General features: G+C 42.6%; 1 protein-coding gene and 1 long non-coding RNA gene across 5 annotated transcripts in view; one reads left to right on the top strand and one right to left on the bottom strand.

Annotated features, from left to right (window-relative positions):
* The window catches only part of LOC138966283 (cell adhesion molecule DSCAM-like), a 91,806-nt gene that overhangs the window by 26,733 nt on the left and 39,344 nt on the right, over positions 1-25,729 (top strand). For 2 of the 3 annotated variants that reach the window (XM_070338441.1, XM_070338439.1), the window contains 3 exons: positions 12,656-13,012; positions 18,394-18,621; positions 19,780-19,908. In XM_070338441.1, coding sequence (XP_070194542.1) covers positions 12,656-13,012; positions 18,394-18,621; positions 19,780-19,908 — 714 coding nt within the window. The remainder of the gene's footprint in view (positions 1-12,655; positions 13,013-18,393; positions 18,622-19,779; positions 19,909-25,729) is intronic. The other variant, XM_070338440.1, reaches the window with a different exon arrangement.
* Positions 8,402-25,729, bottom strand: part of LOC138966286 (uncharacterized) — a 470,291-nt gene continuing 452,963 nt past the window's right edge. Inside the window, exons 1-2 of one of the 2 annotated variants that reach the window (XR_011455659.1) lie at positions 9,284-9,647; positions 8,402-8,908 (exon numbers count right to left, since the gene is read on the bottom strand). This is a non-coding gene — a long non-coding RNA (uncharacterized lncRNA). Of the gene's footprint in view, positions 8,909-9,283; positions 9,648-25,729 lie in introns of those variants that run through there. The other variant, XR_011455660.1, reaches the window with a different exon arrangement.

Raw genomic sequence — 25,729 nt, 5'->3', positions numbered from 1 at the left:
TGATAACTTCTTTTTTCAGAGGCAAGCGTCTGAAATGCTCGTGCATCACTCTTCAGGGTATAGTTGAATTTTGACTGAAAAGAGAAAGTGCGCCCTTGAATATTTCTTGTTAACATCGATTTTTATGTTCGGCAGGCCCCAAGCTTTCAAAAAATACCCATTTGGTTGAGTCCGCTTTTGGGTGCACGGTCAGCCCTCCGCCGTGACGGAGTTATGTGCAAGAAAGAGAGACACTAGATCTAGATCTGTCTGTCTGCATGTAGCCTACTTACAGGGACACGACTGCCAAATAGTCTCGGCCCACTCAAAATAACAATGACCGAGACCACACACACCACGCGAGAGAGAAAGACTACAGGGAGGCATGCCGTCATGATGCATTAATTGACGTCAAACACTTTTGACCGTGACGTAATCTTATGCGAGCTTTATCCATAGTCTTGGATAACCACTCACACATAGACTCGGAAATGTTAAAGTTTCTACCACAGACATACACACACACGCACACACACACGCACACACACACGCACGCACAAACGCACAGACAGACAAAGTTACGATCGCATAGGCTACACTTCGTGAGCCAATGAATGAGAAAACACCTTGTCTAAATCAGGCTAGTTAAAATAAAAAGTTGGTCCCGGTAGATGCTGGCCTACAATTGAATTGGCCTGGACACTTTAATTGACCTGGAAGAAAGAAAGACGCCAAGAAACAAAGCGAAAAAAACAAAAGCAAAACACATATGAAAACATGCAAAAAATCACGTGTTCGTGGACAAAGTAAAATGAGCCTGACACGTCAAGAAGTCATTTTGTTTGGGTCGTACCTCGTAGTCAACAGAAGCCCGCAGTGCCCCCTCCCCCTCCTCCAAACACTCTCCCCCTCTTAAGCCACACACACACACATACACACATACACACACACACACACACACACACACACACACACACACACACACACACACACACACGCACGCACGTACACACACATACACTCACACACTTGCACACACACTTTTTGTCAAAATCCCAGGTAGTACTGACACCTTAAAGTTGATTTGAACCGGCCTCCGTAGCGCAGTGGTTAGCGCATCGGGCTGCGGGCCGGGAGGTCGTGGGTTCGAATCCCATGTGGGTTTTTCGGGCTACGGTCGGCTCCTACCCAGAGTGGAAGTGCTATGGCTGGGATCACACAGCTGAGTCTCATTCACTTAACGAATGCGACTTTGAGGGTGCTCAGGTTCTGTATACCTGACCAACACCGCAGGTGCGGCAGTTCTCGGGCCTGGTTGACGCCAGGATATAATATTATTATGACAGTAAGCGTAGAGTGCTGCCCTGTAGCGTTGTCTCAAACCAAATTGGAAATCCAAAGCATCATTATAATCATCCTCATCTCATTAATCATCCAAAAAATATGAATTATCCTTGCTCTTGTGGCCCTTCATGCCCGGAGCTCTCATGGTGACCTTGGTCTCAGTGTTCCTGTTCCTTCCTTCCCTGAATAGTAGTTCTGCTGTCAGTCTTCAACGTGTGACGTTCTGGGGGGTCGACGGAGGGACGTGGTGGCGGTCTGCTCTCTGGAGGGGACGCTCACTCAATCTGGCTTCGCGACTTAAAGTCAATGTCGTTTGTAGGGGGCATAGTAGGTAGTGGGTTGCGTCCGTTAGCTCGGGACAGACCCACTACTGAACACCGTCGAAGTGACTCAGCAGAAGTGCAGTGTCATCTTCCCAGGGTAGCCTACCGCAGCGACCCGACAGCGACCCTCTGTAAAATCGACAAGTCTGGCAGCGGAACGAAATTCAGAGATGGTTGGAGCAGCGAGTGCAGGGACGGGGCGGTGTGAGAGCACAACGGGACAAGGGAACAAGTGTAAGACGAAAAAGAAAAAAAAAGTTGATTTGACAAACAACATTTTTTTATTATTTTTAATTTTTTTTAATATATATGTATTTTTTTTTTTAAAGAAACTTCTTGAGGTGTGCCTCGAAACACAACCCCCCCCCCCCCCCCAAAAAAAAAAGTTTTTCGTAAACAAACAAAAAATAAAATGAATAAAAATTGATTTCGGCAACTGTCTCTTTGTGTCTGACACTGGGCGATTATCCCCCCCTTATGTTGCAATGTTCCAGAGAATGTGCAATACTAAATGTGAGAACATTTGTTTCTGACTACACATACCATGTCATGAGACAATTTGATGTCATATCATTGTACCCTTTTCGAGACTTTCTTTCTTTATTTGGTGTTTAACGTCGTTTTCAACAACGAAGGTTATATCGCGACGGGCCTTTTCGAGACAACGGAACTCATTTTCTAGGCTTCTTATGAAGCCAGACCCTGTGGTCTAGATCGTGTAACCTCTGCGAACGCCAAGAAGAAGAAGAAGAAGAAGAAGAAGAAGAAGAAGAAGAAGAAGAAGAAGAAGAAGAAGAAGAAGAAGAAGAAGAAGAAGAAGAAGAAGAAGAAGAGTGTAAAACTATCACCTATAGCAACGATGCTATAAGCATGCCGAATGACGTGGGTGTCATCCTTAACATAAGTTGATAGTAGAATTTAGTGCCATTTTTGGTGGCTGATTATAAAAAAAACACGGCATATTTCAGTTACTGCGATGCAAACAGCTTTCAATCTGTACGGGTAGTGTGGGAACACATGAGACTCAGTTCACATGTCAAATACCACGTACTCTTCTTGAGGATAACATTAGCTGAGGGGCTGATATCAAGGTGAGATATATTCCGTTATCAGCCTGAAACGATGGTTTAAAAATAGTGTCGAGGGTGACTGACTGACTATTAGGGTTTAACGTCCTCTTAGACCAACTGGTCTATATTGGGACAGGTATTGGTAATACGCTGAAGATATGGTGTGATACTTTGATTCGAAGAAGCCCGCTGTGGCTGTCTTCTTCGACACACCAGCATTGGGCTTGTCTCGTCAAAGTATCGAAATACGATCATGATAATCAGAGACGAGAGATGATGCATGCGTGTCTTCGTGTTTTCCAAGCCCTGAGACTTTCGCTGTGAACATGGGATCTTTTTCGTGCGCATGTGTGCACACGGGGGTGTTCGGACACCGAAGAGAGTCTGCACAAAGTTGACTCAGAGAAATAAATCTCTCGCCGAACGTGGGGATCGAACCCACGCTGATAGCGACCAACTGGCTACAAAGCCAGCGCGCTACCAACTGAGCTACGTCCCCGCCCTTGTCGAGGATGTCAAAAAAAGATGATTGAACATGGCGAAATGATATCTCTTCCGAGCAAATAGTGATCCATGATTCTGATGACTATTTACGGTTACGAATAGAAACGTGTTTAGCTGTGAGCGTATTAAGCTGATATCAGCATATCTTGAAGGAAATAGACCTCTATCCGGTGTGTCTAAAACACGCGGGGACACGCAGGGACAGTTAAACAGCACGCGGGGACACTCGGGGACGGTGAACTAGCACGTGGGGACGTTATACAATAACATTCGGACTATCCTTTATTTATTTACAAAAAACAACAACAACAACAACAACAAAATAAAAGATAGTCAGAATGATATTATACAACGTCCCCGCGAGCTAGTTCACCGTCCCCGCGTGTCCCCGCGTGTTGCCGCGTGTCCCCGCGTGCTGTTTAACTGTCCCCGCGTGTCCCCGCGTGTTTTAGACACACCCACTGTATCCTCGGGTTTAAAACTTGTACAATTGTGATACGATGGCAAGTAACGGAATATGACCAGAAGAAAAACACTATTTGAGGTGAAGAAACTTTCAAAGTTGCACAAAAAAGCCCAGTGTAAAACAATGAAGGTGTAAAGGGGGTGTATTGTCAGCATAATTTACACGTGGTTCTTAACGGAAGACATTGATTTCGATATTTATACCCACATGAAATTAGCAGGATTATATCCTCAGGAAGCAGTTGGAGCATTTTATTATTGCGATTATCAAGCTTAGGTCATCTAAGAGGAAGACATTTTAGAGTTATATCTAGCTTTCCTGAAAAAATGTGTGGTGTTGAAATGGGGGGGGGGGGGGGGGGGGGAAGGTAGGGTTGGGATGTGAAGTGTGTGTGTGTGTGTGTGTGGGGGGGGGGGGTGGACATGTTGTGGATATATAATGAAAGAATACAGAATAACAATGCCACTCTATGCATTCCAAAAGTTACCATTTCAACTTGCTCATATTTTAGTTTGCTTCTTTTTGGAAGCAACAACAATTCAGAGATAGGCCTCATGGGAATTTACGATCACTTTTTGTCTGTTGTGTATCTTGTGTGTCTGCTTAAAATGCCGTTAAAACGAAGTTCTTTAAATGTTTTTTTTCTTCCTAACGTTTATTAAACCTAACCTCTCTTCTTGTTCTTAGCCTTGCTCACATCCAATTTTTTGTTTAGAACAGACTGCTTTCACTCTTATTCAGGGATAATTCAGCCTTCTTTAATCTGTGTGCGAAGTACCAATGCATCCTGGACTTAATTAAGTCTATTGTCTTCACTCTTGGATTTAATCTGTTAAACAAAGCGTAAAAAACAAAAGCAAAAAACATATGAAAGCGTGTAAAAATCACGTGTTCGTGGACAAAATAAAATGGGCCTGACACGTCAAGAAGTCATTTTGTTTGGATCGTACCTCGTAGTCAACAGAAGCCTGCAGTGCCCCCCACCCCTATCACACTAATTTACACTAATGATTTAATTCTAAAAATGTTATATTATTTGCTCTTGCCGACACATTTTTCGTTAGAGATACACTATCCGACATTATTGAAAAGATGTTCTTTGCCTTTGGATTGCACCTCGTAGTCGACAGATGAAGCCCGCAGTGCCCCCCCCCCCCCCCCCCCGTATCACACTAGTTTACACTAATAATTTAATTCTAAAAATAAATATATTTTGCTCTTGCAGACACATTTTTTGGGAGAGATCAACTCAACTCAACTCAACTCAACTCAAATTTTATTGGCTTCAGTTTTCATAGAAGAATTTGTCTTGCGCTTGTGGGAGAAAGTAAGAGTATAACATATAAAAACAGCATTCATATCACATTTCATGTATCACACACAGTAATCACTAGTATAAGCCTACAATTATCACATTTGTACCTGTATCATACATGCGAATAAATAGTATCACACTATCCGACATTATTAAAAAGATGTTCTTTGCCTTTGGACGTAGTAACTTCGAAAAAATGCATTTGACCACAGTGTTTGTCTCTTCTTCATCTTCTTCTTCTCGTTCGCTTGCCTTTGTCTTAAGAATCTAGTGTCTTACACAATGCCTGACTTTCAGAATTGTTGGAGAAATCATACATAAGCCTATGTTTTCCCCGCACATTTCCCCAGAAGTGTAGAGTTTAACATAGTGTTCAACATTCGGGCTTGATAATGACATCGTATGAATGGTTTCCCTGCAATAGTTGTGCAATACATTTTATGTGTCATTCAAAATCAATGGAAAACATAAAATAACATTTCTGTTCAGTTAGGAGGTTTCAGTGTCTAACAATGCACACCATTCACAAATGAGGTAAGTATGGTGTAGAAACTCCAGGGGCGGATTAGGGGGGGGGGGGGGGGTGTTACAGGGGTTCCGGAACCCCCCCCCCCCCAACCCCCCGGCTGTCCAAAAGAAAGAAAGATTCTGTCTGTGAAAAAAAACCACGAAAAAACAGTAAAGACAAATTGTCATTATTTAATACTAACTTCAAAAGAAATAATGAGTGGCTGCTGACACCAGTTGATCATGTTTAAAATCAAGGATAAGCCACACATTGTTTATAAAATAGCTAACATTCTTCAGCTTCAGGGGGGCTTCTACTGACCCCTGGACCCCACGTTGTAACCCCCCCCCCCTCCCCCCTCCGGCTTAACTGCTCCGCCCCTGATCTCCCTACTTGCTAATATCCGCAGTGTTTCTTCAAGAAATTTAGATGCCCAGACAATGTCTCAAATTCAAGTGTCGGAGATATCACATGGATGCTTTTCCCCGCAATATGTGTCGGAGAAACTCAATGTACGAAAAATCCAAAGTGCAAAATTTAGGCAGAAAGCACCTGGCATAGTCTCTCCAAGAAACTCAGCGTCTTGCACAATGTCACAGATTCAGAAAAGACGATTTCTGAAAATAAGTCAGAGAGATAGCGTGGATGCCTTGATGAGTGACAATTAAGGAGGGAATTTTTGCGGGTAGGCGTTCAGTGATGAAAATGTCACAAATGATGTGTGATTTAAACACAAAATTGCTTGGCGAGGTGTGTGTGTGTGTGGGTGTGGGGGGGGGGGGGGGTATGGGGGTTAGGGGGGTATACAAAAAGGTTGCATCGATCGTTGAAGAAAACCCTCCCTCTCTCTCTCTCTCTCTCTCTCTCTCTCTCTCTCTCTCTCTCTCTCTCTCTCTCTCTCTCTCTCTCTCTCTCGTTCTGTCTGTCTGTCTCTCTCTTTCTCTCTCTCTCTCACTCTCCCTCTCTCTCTCCCTCTCTCTCTGTCCCTCTCTCTCTCTCTCCCTCTCTCTTTCTCTCTCTCTCTCTCTCTCTCTCTTTCTCTCTCTCTCTCTCTCTCCCTCCCTCTCTCCCTCCCTCCCTCTCTCTCTCTCTCTCTCTCTCTCTCTCTCTCTCTCTCTCTCTCTCTCTCTCTCTCTCTCTCTCTCTCTCTCTCTCTCTCTCTCTCTCTCTCTCTCTCTCTCTTGCTTTCCCCAAGATCAACGCATACAGAAAAAATATCGTCTATTATGATAAAACCACATTACTGTTTTTTCCTTCACTATTTATTATCCAGCAAGTGCAGTGGTTTGTATAATGCCCAAAGATAAGACTTGTAGGGGAAATCGCGTGAACGTTTTACCCGCAGTATGATTTTGTCTTAAACATTCAGTGTTTGGCGTTCAGAAGTAATTAAGAACAAAAAGAAATGCTTTCCTCCGCATGTTTGTGTTTGTTGTCCGGGCGATTCAGTTTCCCAGATTGTGGATTTTGAAGAAGACAAAACGTCACAGGATCAGATTACCTTGGATGTTGTAAGAAGGAAAGGGTGGCCGAGTGGTAAGTGCACTTGCCTTGGAAGCGAGAGGTTGCGAGTTCGACCCTGGGTCGGGGCGTACGCAATTTTCTTCCCCCTTTCCTAGCCCAGGTGGTGGGTTCAAGTGCTAGTCTTTCGGATGAGACGAAAAATCGAGGTCCCTTCGTGTACTCTACATTGGGGTGTGCACGTTAAATATCCCACGATTGACAAAAGGATCTTTCCTGGCAAAATTGTATAGGCATAGATACAAAATGTCCACCAAATACCCGTGTGACTTGGAATAATAGGCCGTGAAAAGTACATATTCGCCGTAATGGCTTGAGATTTACTGGCCGATGTGAATTCGTGATATATTGTGTAAAAAATTCCATCTCCCACGTCAGAAAATAATATGTAAAGCGCTTAGAGAACGTCAATCGCTATATAAATCTCCCATATAAATAAATGAATTCTGAAAAGGGCGGGTTAAAGCCGGAAAGTTGAACGTCTTCTGGACGGATATGGACCTAAATCATTCGCCTTCAAGGAGGAAATGAGCTTCTTTCTTTTTAATCCACATTTTTATTTTATTAAAGAGTAACAAGTTACGTAAACTAAGAAACGAAACAAATGCATAAATGAGGAAAACTTCATCTGCTTCCGGCTTTTCTTGTAAATGACGTCTGTGCTATTTTCTCTTTCTTCCATTTCTTGTGTGTTTTTCTTGGCGTGTTCTTATCTCCTTGTCTCTTGGTCTTTGATGAAAAAAGAGAAAAAAAAACAGCAAACAAGAGCCACTGTCTGCATAAAAAAAAACTTGAAAAAATAAGTGCATTAAAAAAAGGCGGAGAACAAAAGCTGAAACTAATAGTTTCTCGAAGCTGCATGCTAAAATAAAGCCAATTTACAAAATGCCCGGCCATCGTAGGCGTAAATGTGGTTTTGTGTTTTGTTTTAATGTTAGTTTTAAATGTGTTCACCGTAGTGCGTTTTTGCCATAACAATTTTGGTGTGCTGAGAATATCCGTTATATTTCTGGGCCTGATTCATTTTACGACAGTTTAATAACGACGGAAAGTGCATTCAAAACGCAAGTATGATACATAATTATTTTTCTCCTTATAGCCTTTATACCAAGTTCTGTTCCACAAAGGTAGCAGTTCGACAAATAAAGGAATAACGTGAGGGGGGCAGGGTGTGTGTGTGTGTGTGTGTGTGTACGTGTGTGTGTGTGTGTGTGTGTGTGTGTGTGCAGGGGGGGGGGGGTTAGTAGGGGGGTGGTGGTTCTGGGATAGAAAAATAAGGGAGCAGTGAACACATTTTTAAGCTACTCGAATACACACACACACACACTGTAGCGGAATGTGGGGAAGAAAGATTTAGAAAAGTAGAAATACTTTCAAACTCCCACACTTGAGTTTTATTGCTAAAAAAAACTCAACAACAAACGCAATTCTTTATAGGTGGATTCTACGAAGTATAAATTCCGATTTATTTGTTTTTTTCTCCTTCTTTGTTGTCTTTAGAAACCAGATAGACTTTGCATGTTTTTTACAAAAAAAAGTCTTTCCGATGGATGAAGGGTGTATCAAAAAAAGAAAAGATTCGAAAAGTTAGGAAAGTTAGTTCATCGCGCACGATTCATATTATCACACGAGTTCGAGAGACACAGAACAAGCACGTCTGTTTTTCTCCTTAGTGTTACTTAAATTAGTTGTGAAGAACTGGTTCGCCTGACGGTCTGAAGATGACGAAAAGGTCGATCCCAGTTGAAACTATGCTTGCTCGTGACTCGTTGGTTTTCCCCATCCAGTTCATGTTCTTTGAAGTGTTCGGTAAATATACTCTGCCTCGACGTCCTTGGACATCTTCACCCAGAACCCGGAACCCGGAACCCGGAACGTCTGCAATTAACAAACCTTGGTTCAGCTCTATAATTGGTTCATACAATCATAGAACTTACTGAGTGGTTTGTTCTGCGGCTGGTCTGGTCCTTCTCCCATCGCAGTGACCAGCTAAACAAAATAAAACAACTGAGCCCAAAGTGCTCTAATCCAAACGTTCAAGTTGCCGCCACATCACGGCTTCCACTTGCACAACAACTACATAACACGATACATGCATCATTTTACGATATTACAGAACAACAAGAAAATATTTGCGGTAACGACTTGACCGTTGCGAAATCTCCCGGCTGGCCATTTGGTTACCAGCTGAGTTGACTGCGCAGGCGAAAATCGGAAAGGCTTTGGCAAGCTTGACTTGAATGAGCTACTCACCCTTCGACGTAAGTTATTCTGCTATTAATGTGACACGCGTCGCATGCTGTTTCTTGACCAGCGAATTAAGACGTTCGTCTGCCTGCCCGTGCGCCTGTCCTCGTGTCTCAACGCAGAATGCCAGATCGCCGTTGACCTCCTCCTGATAATTGGCTGCGCTATACGTGACGCGAGAGACTTTTCACACGTCACTAAAGAAGACCCTCACGCGCCGTCTCCTTCTGGTCTCGGTACCTTCATGCGCCGTCTCCTTCCGGTCTCGGTTAAATCGGATAAATATTATTGACTAAACATGACTAAACACTGCAAACCACTGCAATACACAAACTTATTTTCTGAATCGCGTTCCGCGACACACACACACACACACACACACTCACACACACACACACACACACACACACACACACACACACACACACACACACACACACACACACACACACACACACACACACACACACACACACGTAACAATTTTAAAAAAGCACCACCACGCGCTCCGCTAACTACACCAACAATAATACGAACAAAAGTATCAGCATCAAACGCAGTAAAACACCACAACAAAAACACTCACACACACAAAAACGCTCTTGTCTTAAAGGAAACACAATTGGTTCATTGGAAACATTTTGTCTTTGTGTTTAATCAACATTTATTTTCCCCATTTCACTAACAAAAACAATGAGAGTGTCGAGGGCATATGACAGTTTGGTGAGTGGAAAAAGACAGACAACGGGTGTTTTTTTTATTTTAATTTTATTTTTGTATACCTTTTCGTAATTGTCTTATTATTTGAAAAAAGTCAACAGACGGCCGTCACGTGACAATGAAACTTCACGAATTAAAGTCACAGTCCTTCCTGTTAGGCTCTCTCCAACACAGCTCTTGCCAGACTCGGGATTAGATCATCTCCCACTCAGACACATACCAATGATCAACATCCTGGATACATTTCTGTGTTTCGTGGGAATATTTTGACGAACTTATCAAACGCCATTAGTGTCGTTCCGCAAATTCAATTCGAAAACAAATACATCTCTCGACAGGAAGTCATCAAGACGTTACTTTTTGGTATACGTCCAAGAGGATGGATAGTCTTTTATCGTGTGTGTGTGAGAGAGAGAGAGAGAGAGAGAGAGAGAGAGAGAGAGAGAGAGAGAGAGAGAGAGAGAGAGAGAGAGAGAGAGAGAGAGAGAGAGAGAGAGAGAGAGAGAGAGAGAGAGAGAGAGAGAGAGAGAGAGAGAGAGAGAGAGAGAGAGAGAGAGAGAAATGAAAGTTTTACCCCCTCACGGCAAAGCCATCAGGGGCATGTTCCCTGGTTTTACCCCGAATTTAGATGAGATACACAAGTGTATGCGTTTTGGGGTGGTATCAGCCATCTGTCAGTACTTCTAGCAGAATGACCAAGTTCTTTACGTGCCCCTGGTGACACGGGGGTGGGACATGGCTTCCGTCTCTGGGTCTGCACATGAATTTGACCCGTGTCCGTCCTGACCTGGTTTTGAACAAGCGACCCCAAGATCACAAGTCCAGTGCTCTACCACCTGAGCTACCCGGGTCCCCTTTTTTTCCTGTAAAAGGCCGCGACAATTGAACAAAGTGAGCAGAACTGTACCTTCGTACCACGTAGAGGACTGTACCTTCATATAGCGTAGTAAATAAGAAATTTAGAATTGCAAGAATACGATTTATTTCTGTGACAGGAAACAATAATTCAGTTTTCAAACTTGCACAGCATCGGCAGTTTAGAATAGAAATAATTTCTAACTTTTGTCCAGCTCAGCATTAGACTGATAGCAGTTCGATTTAACAAAAAACAAACGTTATATAATGCACAAAAGAGGGAAACATGTAACTGTCCTTCAACTTTGGCAGTCTATTTTTTTTAAATTTGTCTTTGGACGAAAATATAATGTCACCAAGACGTTTACATCATTCACGCGTCTAGACAAAAAGGGATATCCGTTCAGAATATCTCTGTGAAGGAGAAACATATCAAAGACGGCATCTGGGGCTAGACTAGAGCTGGCAATTATTTTGAGATAAGCCCTCCGTGTTCTCGTCTAAATACTTTGATGGATGGAACAAATACCCACTGATGAAATGACATCTGAAACCCATTGTAAGGGAGTCTATCTGCCTCTCTCTCTCTGTCTCTGTCTGTCTGTCTGTCTGTCTGTCTGTCTGTCTCTCTGTCTGTCTCTCTCTGTATGCCAAAAGTCTCTCTGTCTCTCTGTCTCTCTCTCTCTTTTAGTGTTATGTACATCAGTGCATCACACATCACTAATGTTCCAACTACGACTTAGTAAGCTTGAGTTTTGTGAAGAATATTCTGTCCACAAAAGATCATTGACTTAAAAAGGAGACACATACAGTTAGACAAAACAAGAACGAACTATAGGCTTCAAAGAATAATGGCTGCCCACATGACCGATTTTAAACTTTTAAGGCTGAAGTCTTCCAGTTATAACATTAAAACACTGTTTTAAAACGTTACTTTTTCTGTAACTGTAGGAGTTGTGAGGTAAGAAATACATAATCTAATGGGACTCAACGTGCTAATTTCCAAGACAGCGACTGAAACTTGAGTCTGGGGTATCAGACTTATCCACAAAGATTGTGTTAACTGGTGTAACGTAACCGCCGCTCAAAAAAGGTTCCCCCCAATATCGACCTAACAAAAACAAAATATACCAATAAAAAGAAACGACACAAATTCAGGATAGACACAGCCTGGCAACTGTTACATTTAAGGGAAAAGGCCTATCAATTATATGTGACCCTCCACCACGAAATGAGTCGCATGTCACCTCGCGCGGTTCTGCGCTAGGCTTAATATAAGTCCGGGGAGTGTCTGGTAACAGTGTGAGGGTCAGCTCAGTCACAGGCTTACAGTGTTCGCTCTTTTCTGAAACGGTTTTTTCCACTGGATAGAGCATAAAACACTCGTTAGGAAAATGTAAAAGTATGAAAATCATGCAAAGGTGACATGCGACTCATTCCGTGGTGGAGGGTCACAAATGTCCAGAACAGTTATTTGAGGAAAATACGCAAAATAACCAAACCACAACTAAAAACTGTTCTTGATAGATAATGTATATATATTATATCACGTGCTGTCATTCCATTCTTACGATACTATCCCGAAGAAGCCAATTAAATGCCGAAATATTGTTTTAAATGTACATAACCTGGTTACTGGTGTGTTTTCTTTTTCTTTTTCTTTAGATACTTTATATATCTGTTTGGTTATCTTCCGTAGTTCTTCTGTTATGCTATTTTTACTGATGCAGGCACCGGTGTCGATCGTATTCCTGGTTGCGGACTTTATCCACTGTGTTTATACTTGGTTCCTTATCATAACAGATGAAGAAGAAGACACAGGTCAAGAAGACAACCTGGCCATAGGGGTCATCACTACAAACATCATGTCCACTACCTTGACCGTCGCCTGGGAGATCATCGCTGGAGATCCAGAGTCCATCGATCACTTTGAGATCGACATCACTGACGACACCGACCGCATCCTCCTAACACGGACCCTGCCCGGTCAGACAAATTCCTTCAACCTCAGGAGTCTTCAGCCGGGCGCGGAATACCGAGCCAAGTTGCGCGCGTATGGTGCTTCACCCACTGGCAAGCAGGATGAGCTTCTGTTGGAAGCCACGGCATCGGCTGTGACTCTGTCATCGGATGATGAGGAACGGACGACGACCACAAGAGGTAGGTTGGTGTCATGGTGTTCTGTAAATAGACGCACGTGTCAGTTTTTGTGTAGAGGCGGTCTTTGATTGAGACCGAAGTGGACTTCGCAAAGACTTCACGAAGTCTTTTTACTGAAAACTCCGTGCTAAAGCTCCGTGCGGTAAGCTTTGCGAAGTAAACTTCGCGTAGTCGACTTTGCCCAATAAAGGACAGGCTTAAGCCCCATCTATTACGTGTATGATATGCGCACTAGACTAAAACTTACCATGTGTGTTAGATTGATGTTAATATCAACACAGTTAAGATAAGATAAGATAAGAACACTTTAATGTCCATTTTCATTATACACAAACATGGAAATAAGCAATAAGCATCTATCTATATCTATATATATATACGACTAGTGTCTGTCTGTGTGTCTGTGTGTGTGTGTGTGTGTTCGCGATGCACGGCCAAAGTTCTCGATGGATCTGCTTCAAATTTGGTGGGCATATTCAGGTAGACCCCGGACACAACCTGGTCGATGAGAATTTTCAACACGTGCTCTCAGCGCGCAGCGCTGAACCGATTTGGGTTTTTCTGTTCATCTTCCCAGATCCATTCCCAGTAACTCTTCCTTATCTTCTCCAGTGTTTTGCGTTTATCCCCCTTCCTTCGTGTGGCGTCAATCCATATTCCCGTTACTATTTTTAGAAGGTCACTGTCTACAACGCTCAATCCATATTCCCGTTACTATTTTTAGAAGGTCACTGTCCACAACGCTTTCATCCCGGCGAAGCCGGGTATTACTCTTCCTTATCTTCTCCAGTGTTTTGCGCGTTTATCTCCCTTCCTTCGTGTGGCGTCAATCGCGGGTACCCGGCGGCTCTACTTCTTCCCGGCAAAGCCGGGTATTCATACTCCGTCTCGCGATCATCCCGGCGAAGCCGGTACCCGGCGAAGCGGGTAATCATCTAGTCATTTATATATTTATATCACAGTCACTGACGCGCATAACCACAGCGGATGCGAACAGTCGCATAAACCACACACACACACACACACACACACACACACACACACACACACACACACACATACACACACGCGCGCGCGCGCACACACACACACACACTCACACACACACACACACACACACACACACACACACATACACAAACACACACACACACACACTCACAAAGTCTGAACAGCTCAAGTGTAAACTTTGAGGATTAACATTTGTGATCAGCATTTAAAATGGTTATTGCTGAAGGAATAAAATAATGTTTAAAGGAGTTATTGCAGGCCATAGGCACCGTGAGCCACCGGCCTGACGGCAACGCCTCAAACTTAGAATGGAGAGGATGAGATTGGTCACTCAATCTTACTAACAGTTGGTTGTTGTTGTTTCCTTAACCTGTTCGATCCCAGTATATATTAGTTTCAAACACACACACACACACACACACACACACACACACACACGAACACACTGGGAAAACATCGGAACCACCATGACGAACTCCACAGCATGAGTTTAATATAATTATAAGCCATCATAATCCCTCAATGATGTGCGCGTGATATACCATTCACGCTTCCAGGGGGACAGGCGGCATAATTCTGATGCGCATGTCGATTTTGCAGACAAAACCTTGCATGGTAACAGGTACTCTTACTGATCAACTCACCACCGACGACAGTTCATGACCCTAATCCTTGACCAGAGGTTGACCTAAGGTAATACGGATTTTATATCTAAGAGCCTAAAGGTACATCGTCACCGAGAAAACGATCTTGAACAGCCCCCCCCCCCCCCCCCCCCCCCTCCCTAGATCTTTCCAGACTTTCAAATGGTACCTGAATGTTCCATTTTATATGAAAACCCGCATTTTGTTTGCTATGTGTCCTTCTCAAGATAGTTTCTTCTTCCTCTTCTTCTTCTTCTTCTTCTTTTTCTTCTTCTTCTTCTTCTTCTTCTTCTTCTTCTTCTTCTTCTTCTTCTTCTTCTTCTTCTTCTTCTTCTTCTTCTTCTTCTTCTTCTTCTTCTTTTTCTTCATCTTCTTCTTCTTCTTTTTATGTGTACATGACCGCTTTGCTCAGCCATTTAGGGACTTCATTTTCGAGGGATGCATGCTTTGAATTTTTGTGTTTCTACAATCCACCGACCTCTGACATGGATTACAGGATCTTTTCCGCGCGTACTTGGTCTTGTTCTTGCGTGTTCACACGAAGGGGCACAATGCAGTAGTAGGCAGGTCTGCAGATAAGTTGACCTGGAAAATGGGGAACATCTGAACCTTTAACCCACCGGCTTGGGTTCGAACACTCAATATTCCAAACGGGATGCTGACGTCTTGTCCACTATACTACTGCGCTCGTTGCTGAAATAATGTTTAAACTAATGCACGGCAAGGAAAATACATGTACAACATTTACCATTCTCTTTGCGGAGACATGTTTCTTATGTTTCCATTGATTATGAAGACAAAGTCACGATACAAACTTCATTCTCGAGATAACTTATACCTAACGCTTTAATTTCTATTATACGAAACACAAATACGACATTTAAAAGTAAGTGGAAGGGTCATGCAGCGATTTTTTTAAAGGAATATGCTACGCTCAAAAAGATGCGTGAACAGTACCGTTTTGTTCTCCAGAAATGCAGAAACACTGACACGGCTTCGTAATGAAATACGCGTTAGGCGTTGCTCTGGGGGAAAAAAAACCCACTTGGACTGCACGAATAATGATCCCACGAAGTCAAAACAGTAGTTTGTAAAAAAGAACAGAACAAAAAACCACGACCGAATAAATATATATCACCATGCAGTCCACGGATAATGTAAGTCGTCACGAAGTACATATATATAGATATGTTATATTCGGATTAAAAACAAGCTCAGAAAATTAAAAATATGAAAATTCAATGTACAGTTAAGATTTCAGAAATCGATTTAAAAACAGTTGCATCTTATGTCTTATCTTTGCCTGATTCCAAAAACATATGGTTATGTTTTGTTTGGATTAAATGCAAGCTTAGAACGTGGAACAAAATAGAGAAAACCACACTTCACTGTGCAGCGCTGTACGCCACTGCGCTATACTGGCTGGTCACTTTCTGAGTGTGAACGTGTCACCGCGACCGCTGGGTATGAAATCGACAACGCTGTTGAGCAGTGTGGCATGAATTTAGATATTGACATTTAAACAAGTCGCGTGCAGCGAAATTACTACATTTAGTCAATCTATCGAACTCAGACACTGACATTGAACCCACCGCATTTTTCACGGAGACATCCTCTGGTTTCCATGATACGCGAGTGATGTAATTTGAAATGCTTCTAATGTTCTGAACGTATACACAATCAACATGTGCAAGCATTTCCAATTTTTTCTTTGCATATATATATTTTGAAACGTTTTTTTATTTTTTTATTCAAATGAAGGTCTATGGTTGAATGTCTCAGTTAAACAAATAACATTTTCACTCGCGTAACATGGTTTCAACTGGTGCCCAGCTCTGGGGAATAACCCATATACATGTATTCAAGAGGCACTGCTGTACCTGTTTTCGTCCAATGGCCTTAATTTGGAATGACATTGATTGGTCTTCGCGCAAGCAGCCAAATACGTCAAAAGAACATTAAAAAAAAACAGCTTCCTGTTTTCCTACCCTTCTTGTTTCTTCTTAATTTTTTTTATTTTTCATAATCTAATGAGATACGGTCGACATAATCTTTGCAAAGAACGGAGCAGTTGATAGGTTTGCAATGCGCGTTCGTTGTTCCTAATCTTTCCTTTTTTATTTGAAAATTGCACATTTATCGATGTCTTTAGCCGGTTTCAGTCTGGGTCATGCTGTTCCTCGTATAATCTGTGTGTGTGTGTGTGTGTGTGTGTGTGTGTGTGTGTGTGTGTGTGTGTGTGTGTGTGTGTGTGTGTGTGTGTGTGTATGTGTGTGTGTGTGTGCGTGCGTGTGTGCGTGCGTGTGTGCGTGACTGGTCAGAAATATGTCTAGAATTCTAAACGGTCGTAATTAATATAGAGTATTTGCACATGACAGACATAGACAGACAGGTAGAGGGACAGTCCGGTGTACATTTCATTTATGGCTTCGTTTTGGCGTACCAACAACCTCACTCGTTATCCATTGGACTCAGTCACTGTGTCTATCAGTCTGTATGTCTGTCTGTTTCTCTATATCTCTCTCTCCCCCCCCCCCCCCTCTCTCTCTCTCTCTCTCTCTCTCTCTCTCTCTCTCTCTCTCTCTCTCTCTCGCTCGCTCGCTCTCTTATCCCTCTCTCTCTTTCTCTCTCTCTCTCTCTCTCTCTCTCTCTCTCTCATCTCTCTCTCTCTCTCTCTCTCTCTCTCTCTCTCTCTCTCTCTCTCTCTCTCTCTCTCTCTCTCTTGCAATGCACTTGTGTTCCTTGACATGTAACAACTCCGATTGTTTACACATACTTCTCTTACATTTTGTGGGCTCACTTTGTTGTGTACGCGGTTTAGTAGAGAGTACAGAAAAACACCAAACAAACAAGGAGGCCTAGTTATTTAACGTTTGAGCGTCAAAACAATGAAACATCCAGTGGTCCACTGGTCGATTTAAAAGTTAATGGAAAAACCAATAATCTTGAGATTATGAACAGCAAACGAGTTCACTTAGACGTTGTAAATGCGATTTCAAGATTGTGATAGTTCATGAGGTTTTTGGTATAGTTTTGAGAACTGACTATCGATAAGTTATTCAGTTTTACATGATGTCGTAGATGTATGCATTTTCGTGACAATTTAAAGCTAAGCTGAGACTCGCTTAAAAAAATAAAGCTGTTTTTGTTTGCTCATTGAAAGAAGGAAAGCATCCAAAGCTCACATAACTAAACTGTTCTGTATAGCATTGAACTCAAAAGAAAAACAGCAATATCACTTACATTTTATTTAGACCGTTTTTAATGTCGATTGTTGCCGCTGCTGCTGTTGCTGGTTGTTGTTGTGGTTGTTGTTGTTGTTTTTGTTGTTGCGGTTGTTGTTGTTGCTGTTAATGTCATTTCACTTTGATTAAACCCGTTTTTAATGTCGATTGCTGCTGCTGGTGGTGTCGTTGTCGTCGTTGTCGTCATCGTTGTCTTTGTTTTCGTCGTTGTTGTCGTTGTCGTTGTCGTCGTCGTTGTTGTCGTTGTTGTTGTTCTTGTTGCCTCTGCTGCTGCTGTTGTTGTTGTTGTTTGGTTGCTGTTGTTTGTGGCGGTGTTGTTTTGTTTTATTGTGTCCTTTTTATTTTTATTTTTTATTTATCTACACTTCTGCCTACTTTCATGTTGACTTAGGTGTATGTGGTTTCAATTTGGTTTCAAACTCCTCAAGGCTAAAACCCAAGTGAAAAAAAAAAAACCTCTCACAGATTTTCTTTTTTGCAGCTCCCATTGTGACCCCTCCGCCACAGCAAAACAAGTACCGCGCATGGCTTCCCCTGTCTATCGTGGACGTGACCCCAAACTCTGCTCTCCTGAGTTGGGACTTCACCGGCCTTGACCCACGATATGTGCATCTGTTCGAGCTGAAAGTCAAGTCAAGGTCAAACTTTACACTGCTGACGGAAACTCTGAAGCCAAACTTGAAAGTCATGGATTTGACTTTGCAGCCAGGTTTGTGTGTGTGAAGGGAAATAGTGTACACCACTCAAAGTTCAATATTTTTGAAAGTTCAAGGGGGCCCGGTATAGCAGTTGGTAGAACACTGGACTTTTGATCCGCGTGTTCGAATCCGGGCCGGGACGGACACTGACGGGTCAGCTGTATGGGTAGATTCAAAGACGGTATGCATGTTCCATCCCCGTGTTACCCTTGTGGTATATACGTAAAAGACCTCGGTCATTCTGCCATAAGTGCAGGTGGCTGATTGCACCGAAACACGCATACACCTGGGTAGCGCGACTCTGTTACTGCTATCTTTCCGCTGGGAGGAAGCGACGCGAATTTCCCAGCGATGGGACAAATTAATGAAATAATTAACATGAAAATGAAAAAAAAATAATAATATGTCACCACATATCTTATGTAAAGTCGTTGAGATAATCAAAGAAACACTTTGACCAAACTAATTGTGTATGCACAGATCGACTGAACTCTCGATCAGTTTATAAGAAATATTTGTGTGCGTGGTTATGGTAATGGGATAGTCAAGGAAACACATAATCCTTCAGAAAAACAATCATCCGTCAAAGCATATTGAACGATTTGGTCGTATTCATTGTTTTCTCTGTTCTTTATTCATAGATTTTGTTTACGATTACTTTAATCATGACGAGGAAGCTACACTTAATAGACAACGATCGCACTAAAGGTAGTGGTTGTGGTCATGATTATATTGGTGATAGTGATGATGATGATGATGATGATGATGATGATGATGATGATGATGATGATGATGATGATGATGATGATGATGATGATGATGATGATGATGACGACGACGACGACGATGACGATGATTATGATGATGGTCATGATCATGAACATGATATTATCTGAAGTTATGTTAGAGCGTTCTCTTTCCCTCTGAATTTCCTTTTTTTCTTCGCCCTGACCCACAGTCTTTCAGACATCTCTTTCTTCCATTAAACAAAAGTGGACACATGAATAACCAGGTTAGATCTCTTTCTTCAATCTTTTCTTTTTTCTTTTCACATTCAATTTTTTTCAGTTCTCGCTTCCAACACATCCCGCTCATAAGTTTCGCCTACTAGCCATGCCTTTAGCTTCCGATTTAACTACTTCGGCTGTCAAATATCTTCTGTCATGCAGGTCAATTCTACTTCGTGCAAGTCAGGGCCTTTGACAGGAGCGGGCGGGTGCTGGCTTTGAACACAACACAGGTCGCTACCCCCTCCAAGGAAATGCAGGAAGAAACGGAAGAAACGACAGATGAAGAAGGTGATTGTCTGAATGTCCTTTGTTGTTATCCGGTAATGAGATTTCTGAAGTCATTTGGAAAATGACAAAAAGAGTAGTTCGGCGGTGATCGGGGTGGGGGTGGCTGGGGAGGGGTGGATAAGTGAGGGAAGAAGGTGGTGTGATCGGGTTTTTGTTGTTGTTGTTGTGGAGGCATCCTTAACCGGGTGTGAAAGATGACCGCTTTATGCACCGGAAAGTTGCTGAACTTCAACTTTCCCTTCGCTAAGGTGTGTGTGTGTGTGTGTGTGTGTGTGTGTGTGTGTGTGTGTGCGTGTGTGTGTGTGTGTGTGTGTGTGTGTGTGTGTGTGCGTGCGTGCGTGCGTGCGTGCGTACGTGTGTGCTCGTGTGTGTGTGCGCGTGTGTGTGTCTGTATGTTGTTGTTCAGTGCATTCGACTGTAATCGCCGTTGGTGTGTCTTGCTTTTGTGATGTACTAAATGGTCAGCGTTCTTATCGTTTTCTTAGTCTCTCGTCGGTGTCTACACTGCATAGCTTTTAATCTTTTTGAAAAACAATTTAACTATTTCCAAATGAAACCCATTTAGACAACAACAACAAGTTAACGAGAGAACAAACTTTTCATTGAGCTCTTTTTGTTCTGATCACAATTCAGTGTCAATTATGTTACTTGTCCATATATGCCAGACGCGTTTTGTTTGGGAGACAATGGGGAATAGAGAAGACAAGCGAAACACCAACAACAACAACAACATCAAAAACAATCCTTGTATTCTTAAGTGGACCTTCATTTATCGTTTGCAAAAGCAGAAAAAAGAGCATGAATAAACAAGTTGTCAGTGTGTGCTTGCCATACAGCAAAACGGACTGATCTCGTCGAGTAAGCAGTGATAAGTAAACACAAAGTCAAAGACAACTCCTGCATTTTATAAAATGTGTGCCATATTCGTTACTAAACACAGCCTGGAGTTTGAATGGGTAGGGCGCAGTGGCCCAGTGGATAAGACATCGGCCTCCGAATCGGAAGGTCGTAGGTTCAAATCCGCAGGTTCGAAGAATTATTATGCATAAAGCAAACAATTCCGAAGTACAGCGGCCAGAGTAGAATAAATAATGCTGTTTCGTTTGAAATAAGTTCATGAGGGTTTGAGCCAGATTCTGTGTTGTCTTTGGTAGGAAGTAGGGATCTTGACGCTGTTTGAAAACAAGGGGAGTCAACTGGGCTGGTTATCCTAAATAGTAAATGTTCATGCCTTGAAATCAACATTTGTCAGGCTTATCAATACATGTGCAGGAAAAAAGACATCCGTGATTTCATTTGTGGCAGATTGCCCTAAATCAGATTTTTTAAAACATATATAACTCAACATATTTCGCTAAGCATACACATATTTCAACCTAAGATAACAAACATCTTAAATAACGAAGACGCCAAGGATGATGCGTGACGTCACAGGAAACAACAGAATGGAGCATGGAGCATGCGTTACTATTGGAAGCCCTATCCATTCGGGGGGAAAATGTTGACTATGAGATTTCGGGCTTTCACTTGTGCAATCAACTCTTTATTTTATCGCGGTGACACAACGATTCAAGGGAACGAATTCGGAAGGCACGTGCGCATATACACGACCCGACGGGTGCAGCGTCGGCCTCCTAATCTGGAGGTTGTGAGTTCGAATCCCGGTCGCTGCCGGCGCCTGGTGGTTTAAGAGTGGAGATTTTTCCGATCTCCCACGTCAACTTATGTGCAGATCTGCTAGTGACTTAACCCCCTTCGTGTGTACACGCAAGCACAAGACCAAGTGCGCACGGAAAAGATCCTGTAATCCATGTCGGAGTTCGATGGGTTATGGAAACACGAAAATACACAGCATGTCTACTCAACGAAAGCGGAGCGAAGCTGACTATGCTCTCAGAGTATAGTGTGGGGAACCCAATTGGGCAAACGAGCTCACACGTAACCAGAACATTCTGGAACGCTGAAGAAGACCCGTGATCACAAAGCCATTGATGACGTGGAGAAGATTTACCTTTTGTTTGTTAAAGGGCAGAGATGGCACGAAAATTAAGATTTGTTTCTTTGGAAAGCTTTTCACTATTTTTTTCAAGGTCCTCGATAAAAACAAAACTCAGAAAAAGTGTTTGTTTGTCCTATAAAGTAATATTTGAATGATTAATGGGTCAGAATTGACGTTTGTTTCGACTTTTTAGGGCAAAACATGTAGTTACTAGGAAACATTCATCCTCCAGAATAATAAAGATAGAACGTTGAAGTGTGTTTTATTCCATGCTAAGCAGGCCCCTATATCTAGTAATCGAGCAACTTGTTCATATTTATGAACAGATTTTACGGAATTACGTCAACAATATAATCATTTCGATCAAAAGATTACTCAGCTGTCTGGCGAAAAAAAGCTTCCGAGGAAACTTAATGGCGTAAGTAGGTTTTCACTGTGGAGTGGCCAGCCATGCTTGAATAACTGCTATCTTGGAAATGGGAACATTTTGTGTCTGCAGTGATGTTAGGTCTTAACCTAATTCTTTCGACTCAGACAGATGAGATGCATGGTATAAATCTCTGCACTAAGTGACCACTTGTGCCACTTTGCTAAGGCTGAAAGCACCCTCTTATCATCATTGGCTAAAAGTGACAGCATGGTCGCAATCTGAATTTTAGTTGGTGGGCTTTGCATGCCAAAGCCGATTGAAAGGCCATGTAAAGGCACACTCTTTCCCACAAAAACAATTCAACTCACCATCTCAGATCTGGTCAGGCTTTTACATGGAATAAGACCATACTTGTTGTTGTTGTTGTTGTTGTTGTTGTTGTTGTTGTTGTTGTTGTTGTTGTTGTTGTTGTTGTTAGCCTTTTTACTTTATGCAAGGAGTGCATGAACGAATGAGTGTTTCCACACCAGGACAAATACCAATGGCTGTGCATAATGCTATAATGGCGGAATACATTCTTGTTCTTGTTCTTTCACGCGGAAACATGCCAACACTCAGCAGCCAGGGTGTTCTCTGAGCAGAGCGGAATGTTTGTATGAGTTAATTTCGTAAATGACACGAGCGCTTTTTTAAGAATTAAATCCATTGAAACAAAAATCAAATTCCTGAAAGGAGGCACTCACAGTGTTGATGTTTCGACGGGCGCAGTGGTAAGACGTCGGCCTCCTAATCGGGAGGTCGTGAGATCGAATCCCGGTCGCTGCCGCCTGGTGGGTTAAAAGTGGAGATTTTTCCGATCTCCCAGGTCAACTTATGTGCAGACCTGCTAGTGACTTAACCCCCTTCGTGTGTACACGCAAGCACAGGACCAAGTGCGCACGGAAAAGATCCTGAAATCCATGTCGGAGTTCAGTGGGTTATGGAAACACGAAAATATCCAGCATGCCTACTCAACGAAAGCGGAGTGAAGCTGACTATGCTCTCAGAGTTTGCCCTGTGTGGGGAACCCAAATGGGCAAACGAGCTCACACGTCACCAGAATTTCTGGAACGCTGAAGAAGAAGAAGAAGAAGAAGAAGAAGAAGAAGAAGATGTTTGGACTGTGTGTGTCTAACAGGGCTCCCCAAAGCGCGCGTCCCTGGGTCCTATACGCATTAGAAGCCGAAATAACGTACTAGAAATTCATGAAGGGGTCCTGGGACGCACTAAACCTATAAAGAGCGGGTCCCGAGACGCACTAATTGTCCGTTGTCGTGCGTTCCGTATACTCTTGTCAGACTGTAGTCGTCAGCTAAGTCAAAGTGCAAGCACAAATTATGCCAGTTTCACGCGGAAACAAAATGTGCGTGTGTGTTGCTTTTGACAAGGTTTCCTACTCGAATATTAGGGTAATAAAGAAACCCACCTAATATCACATTATTCGCGATCACAATGCGTTATATGTACACAGGGGCTTTGGGGATCCGGGACGCTTGGGACCATCTAAAACTCCGCTTAGAGGGTCCATGGACCCTCTAAACATTAAAAGCAGGGGTCCCGGGACCCTCCAGAACGGGAGTCCGTGGGGAACACTGGTGTTCAAGTTAAAGGGTGATTTTGTTTCATAAAGAATCTACAATCGGTAATCTTAAAATTTGCGTTGAAAACTCAAAGCTCAAACCCCAGTGCCAATAGTGCGTTATACCGATGCCAAGATTGACTCCAAAAGACATTAACTGAGAGAATGAACTCATAAAATAAACACAATGTGGTCATTATTTGTTGTCGTTGGTCGAAGAAAAAGCGTGCTTTTGGCTCCCTTTAGCTGGCACTTTTGTTCTGAAAATGGCCTCGCTGATGTTTTTCTTCCACATTATTACAGCAAGTTCATAAAGAGGCTCAGATGGCATCAGACCAACTTCCCTTGATTTCCAACGCTTAAGTTCAAGATAACTCAGGGCTCCCCATGGACGCCCCTCCTAGAGGGTCACGGGACCCCCACTTTCAATTTTTAAAGGGTCCATGAACCCCCACTGCACAATTTTAGAGGGTTCCAAGGCTAACAAAAACAAAAAGTCCCGGTGTACTTATACAAAATTGTGGTGTGACGATTGCAGCCTGAAAAAGTAATTACGGTACGCACGATAAAAGAAACTTAGAGCGTCCCAGGACCCGCTCTTTTAAAGTTAAGTGTCCCGGGACCCCCTCCATACATTTCTCGTACTTGTTTTTGGCTTCTAGTGCGTATGGGACGCAGGGACGCGCACTGTGGGCAGCCCTGTAACTTTAAAAGCACTATCTTTCGGGGTGGTTAACATGATTCAGGGATGTGTACCTTTAAAAGCACCAATAGTGTACTCATTCCGTAGTGACCCGAAACGTGAAAGTCAGTTTCATCTGGTAAATAGGACATTTTGTGAGCGGAGTGATTTCTGTTATTTCTTGACCTATTTTTTTCACCACAGACTGATCAGAATAAGAAGCAGTTTAGTCCGGTGGACCAGAAGACCGTTTGTGTAACTTTTTATCCTGTCTGAAACAAACTTTTAGTTCAAAGTGGCTAAAATTGGTAGCATATTGTCGCATTTGCGTACAAAGGCCCGCAGATCGTGATTTTTGAAACATGAATGTCTTGTGTGTTTTGCTCGTAATCTGAATGGTGTTAATTTTTGTTTTCATAAATAGATATGTTTATTTATGCTACTTCGTATTCATGTGTGTGTGTGTGTGTGTGTGTGTGTGTGTGTGTGTGTGTGTGTGTGTGTGTGTGTGTGTGTGTGTGTGTGTGTGTGTGTGTGTGTGTGTGTGTACTTAAACTACGCCGAAAACAACAACTGTTGCGGCTGAAATGCGGTCTGTCAGGTTTGGATAAACACACGTGTGTTTGTTTGTTGCTAATGTCGTAATATATTTGTTTTTCTGTATTTACTTTTGAGTTTTTTCTTTTAGCTTTCTCTCTTCATTCATGTTGTAATGTTACTGGTATTTACTGTGGTTGTGTTGATCCATTGCGACTTTTTTTCTCATTCAAAACTGTGTTTTTTCCCCGTTGTGTTTCCCCCTCTGATTTACTGTAATTCGTGCTCATGTGTTAAGGGCGGAGGTTATCAGAAATTTCGGATACGTCAAAAAGGCCTTTTACATTTTTCGTCCACAACAGAATCGTGTTATGCTGCCCGCCAGGATTATCTGAAAATAATAAGATAAAATAAAAACTTCCCATCAGTCGGCACGACCAGACAAAGAAAGTGTGATTCTCTTCATTGTTCTTTGGGAAAGCTGTATCTCCAGCGTGGATTTCAAATCTCTTCATGCATACATGAGTGCGGTAGCTTGATCCTCCTATCTGACGTGAGCCTGGAAGGGAAATTGTCTAGGTGGAATAAGTTCTTTTTGACGGTGTGGTTGGTTGG

Source organism: Littorina saxatilis, linkage group LG5 (genome assembly GCF_037325665.1).
Source record: "Littorina saxatilis isolate snail1 linkage group LG5, US_GU_Lsax_2.0, whole genome shotgun sequence".
In the NCBI taxonomy this organism is placed as follows: domain Eukaryota; kingdom Metazoa; phylum Mollusca; class Gastropoda; order Littorinimorpha; family Littorinidae; genus Littorina; species Littorina saxatilis.
This window is presented reverse-complemented; position numbering and strand designations above follow the sequence as displayed.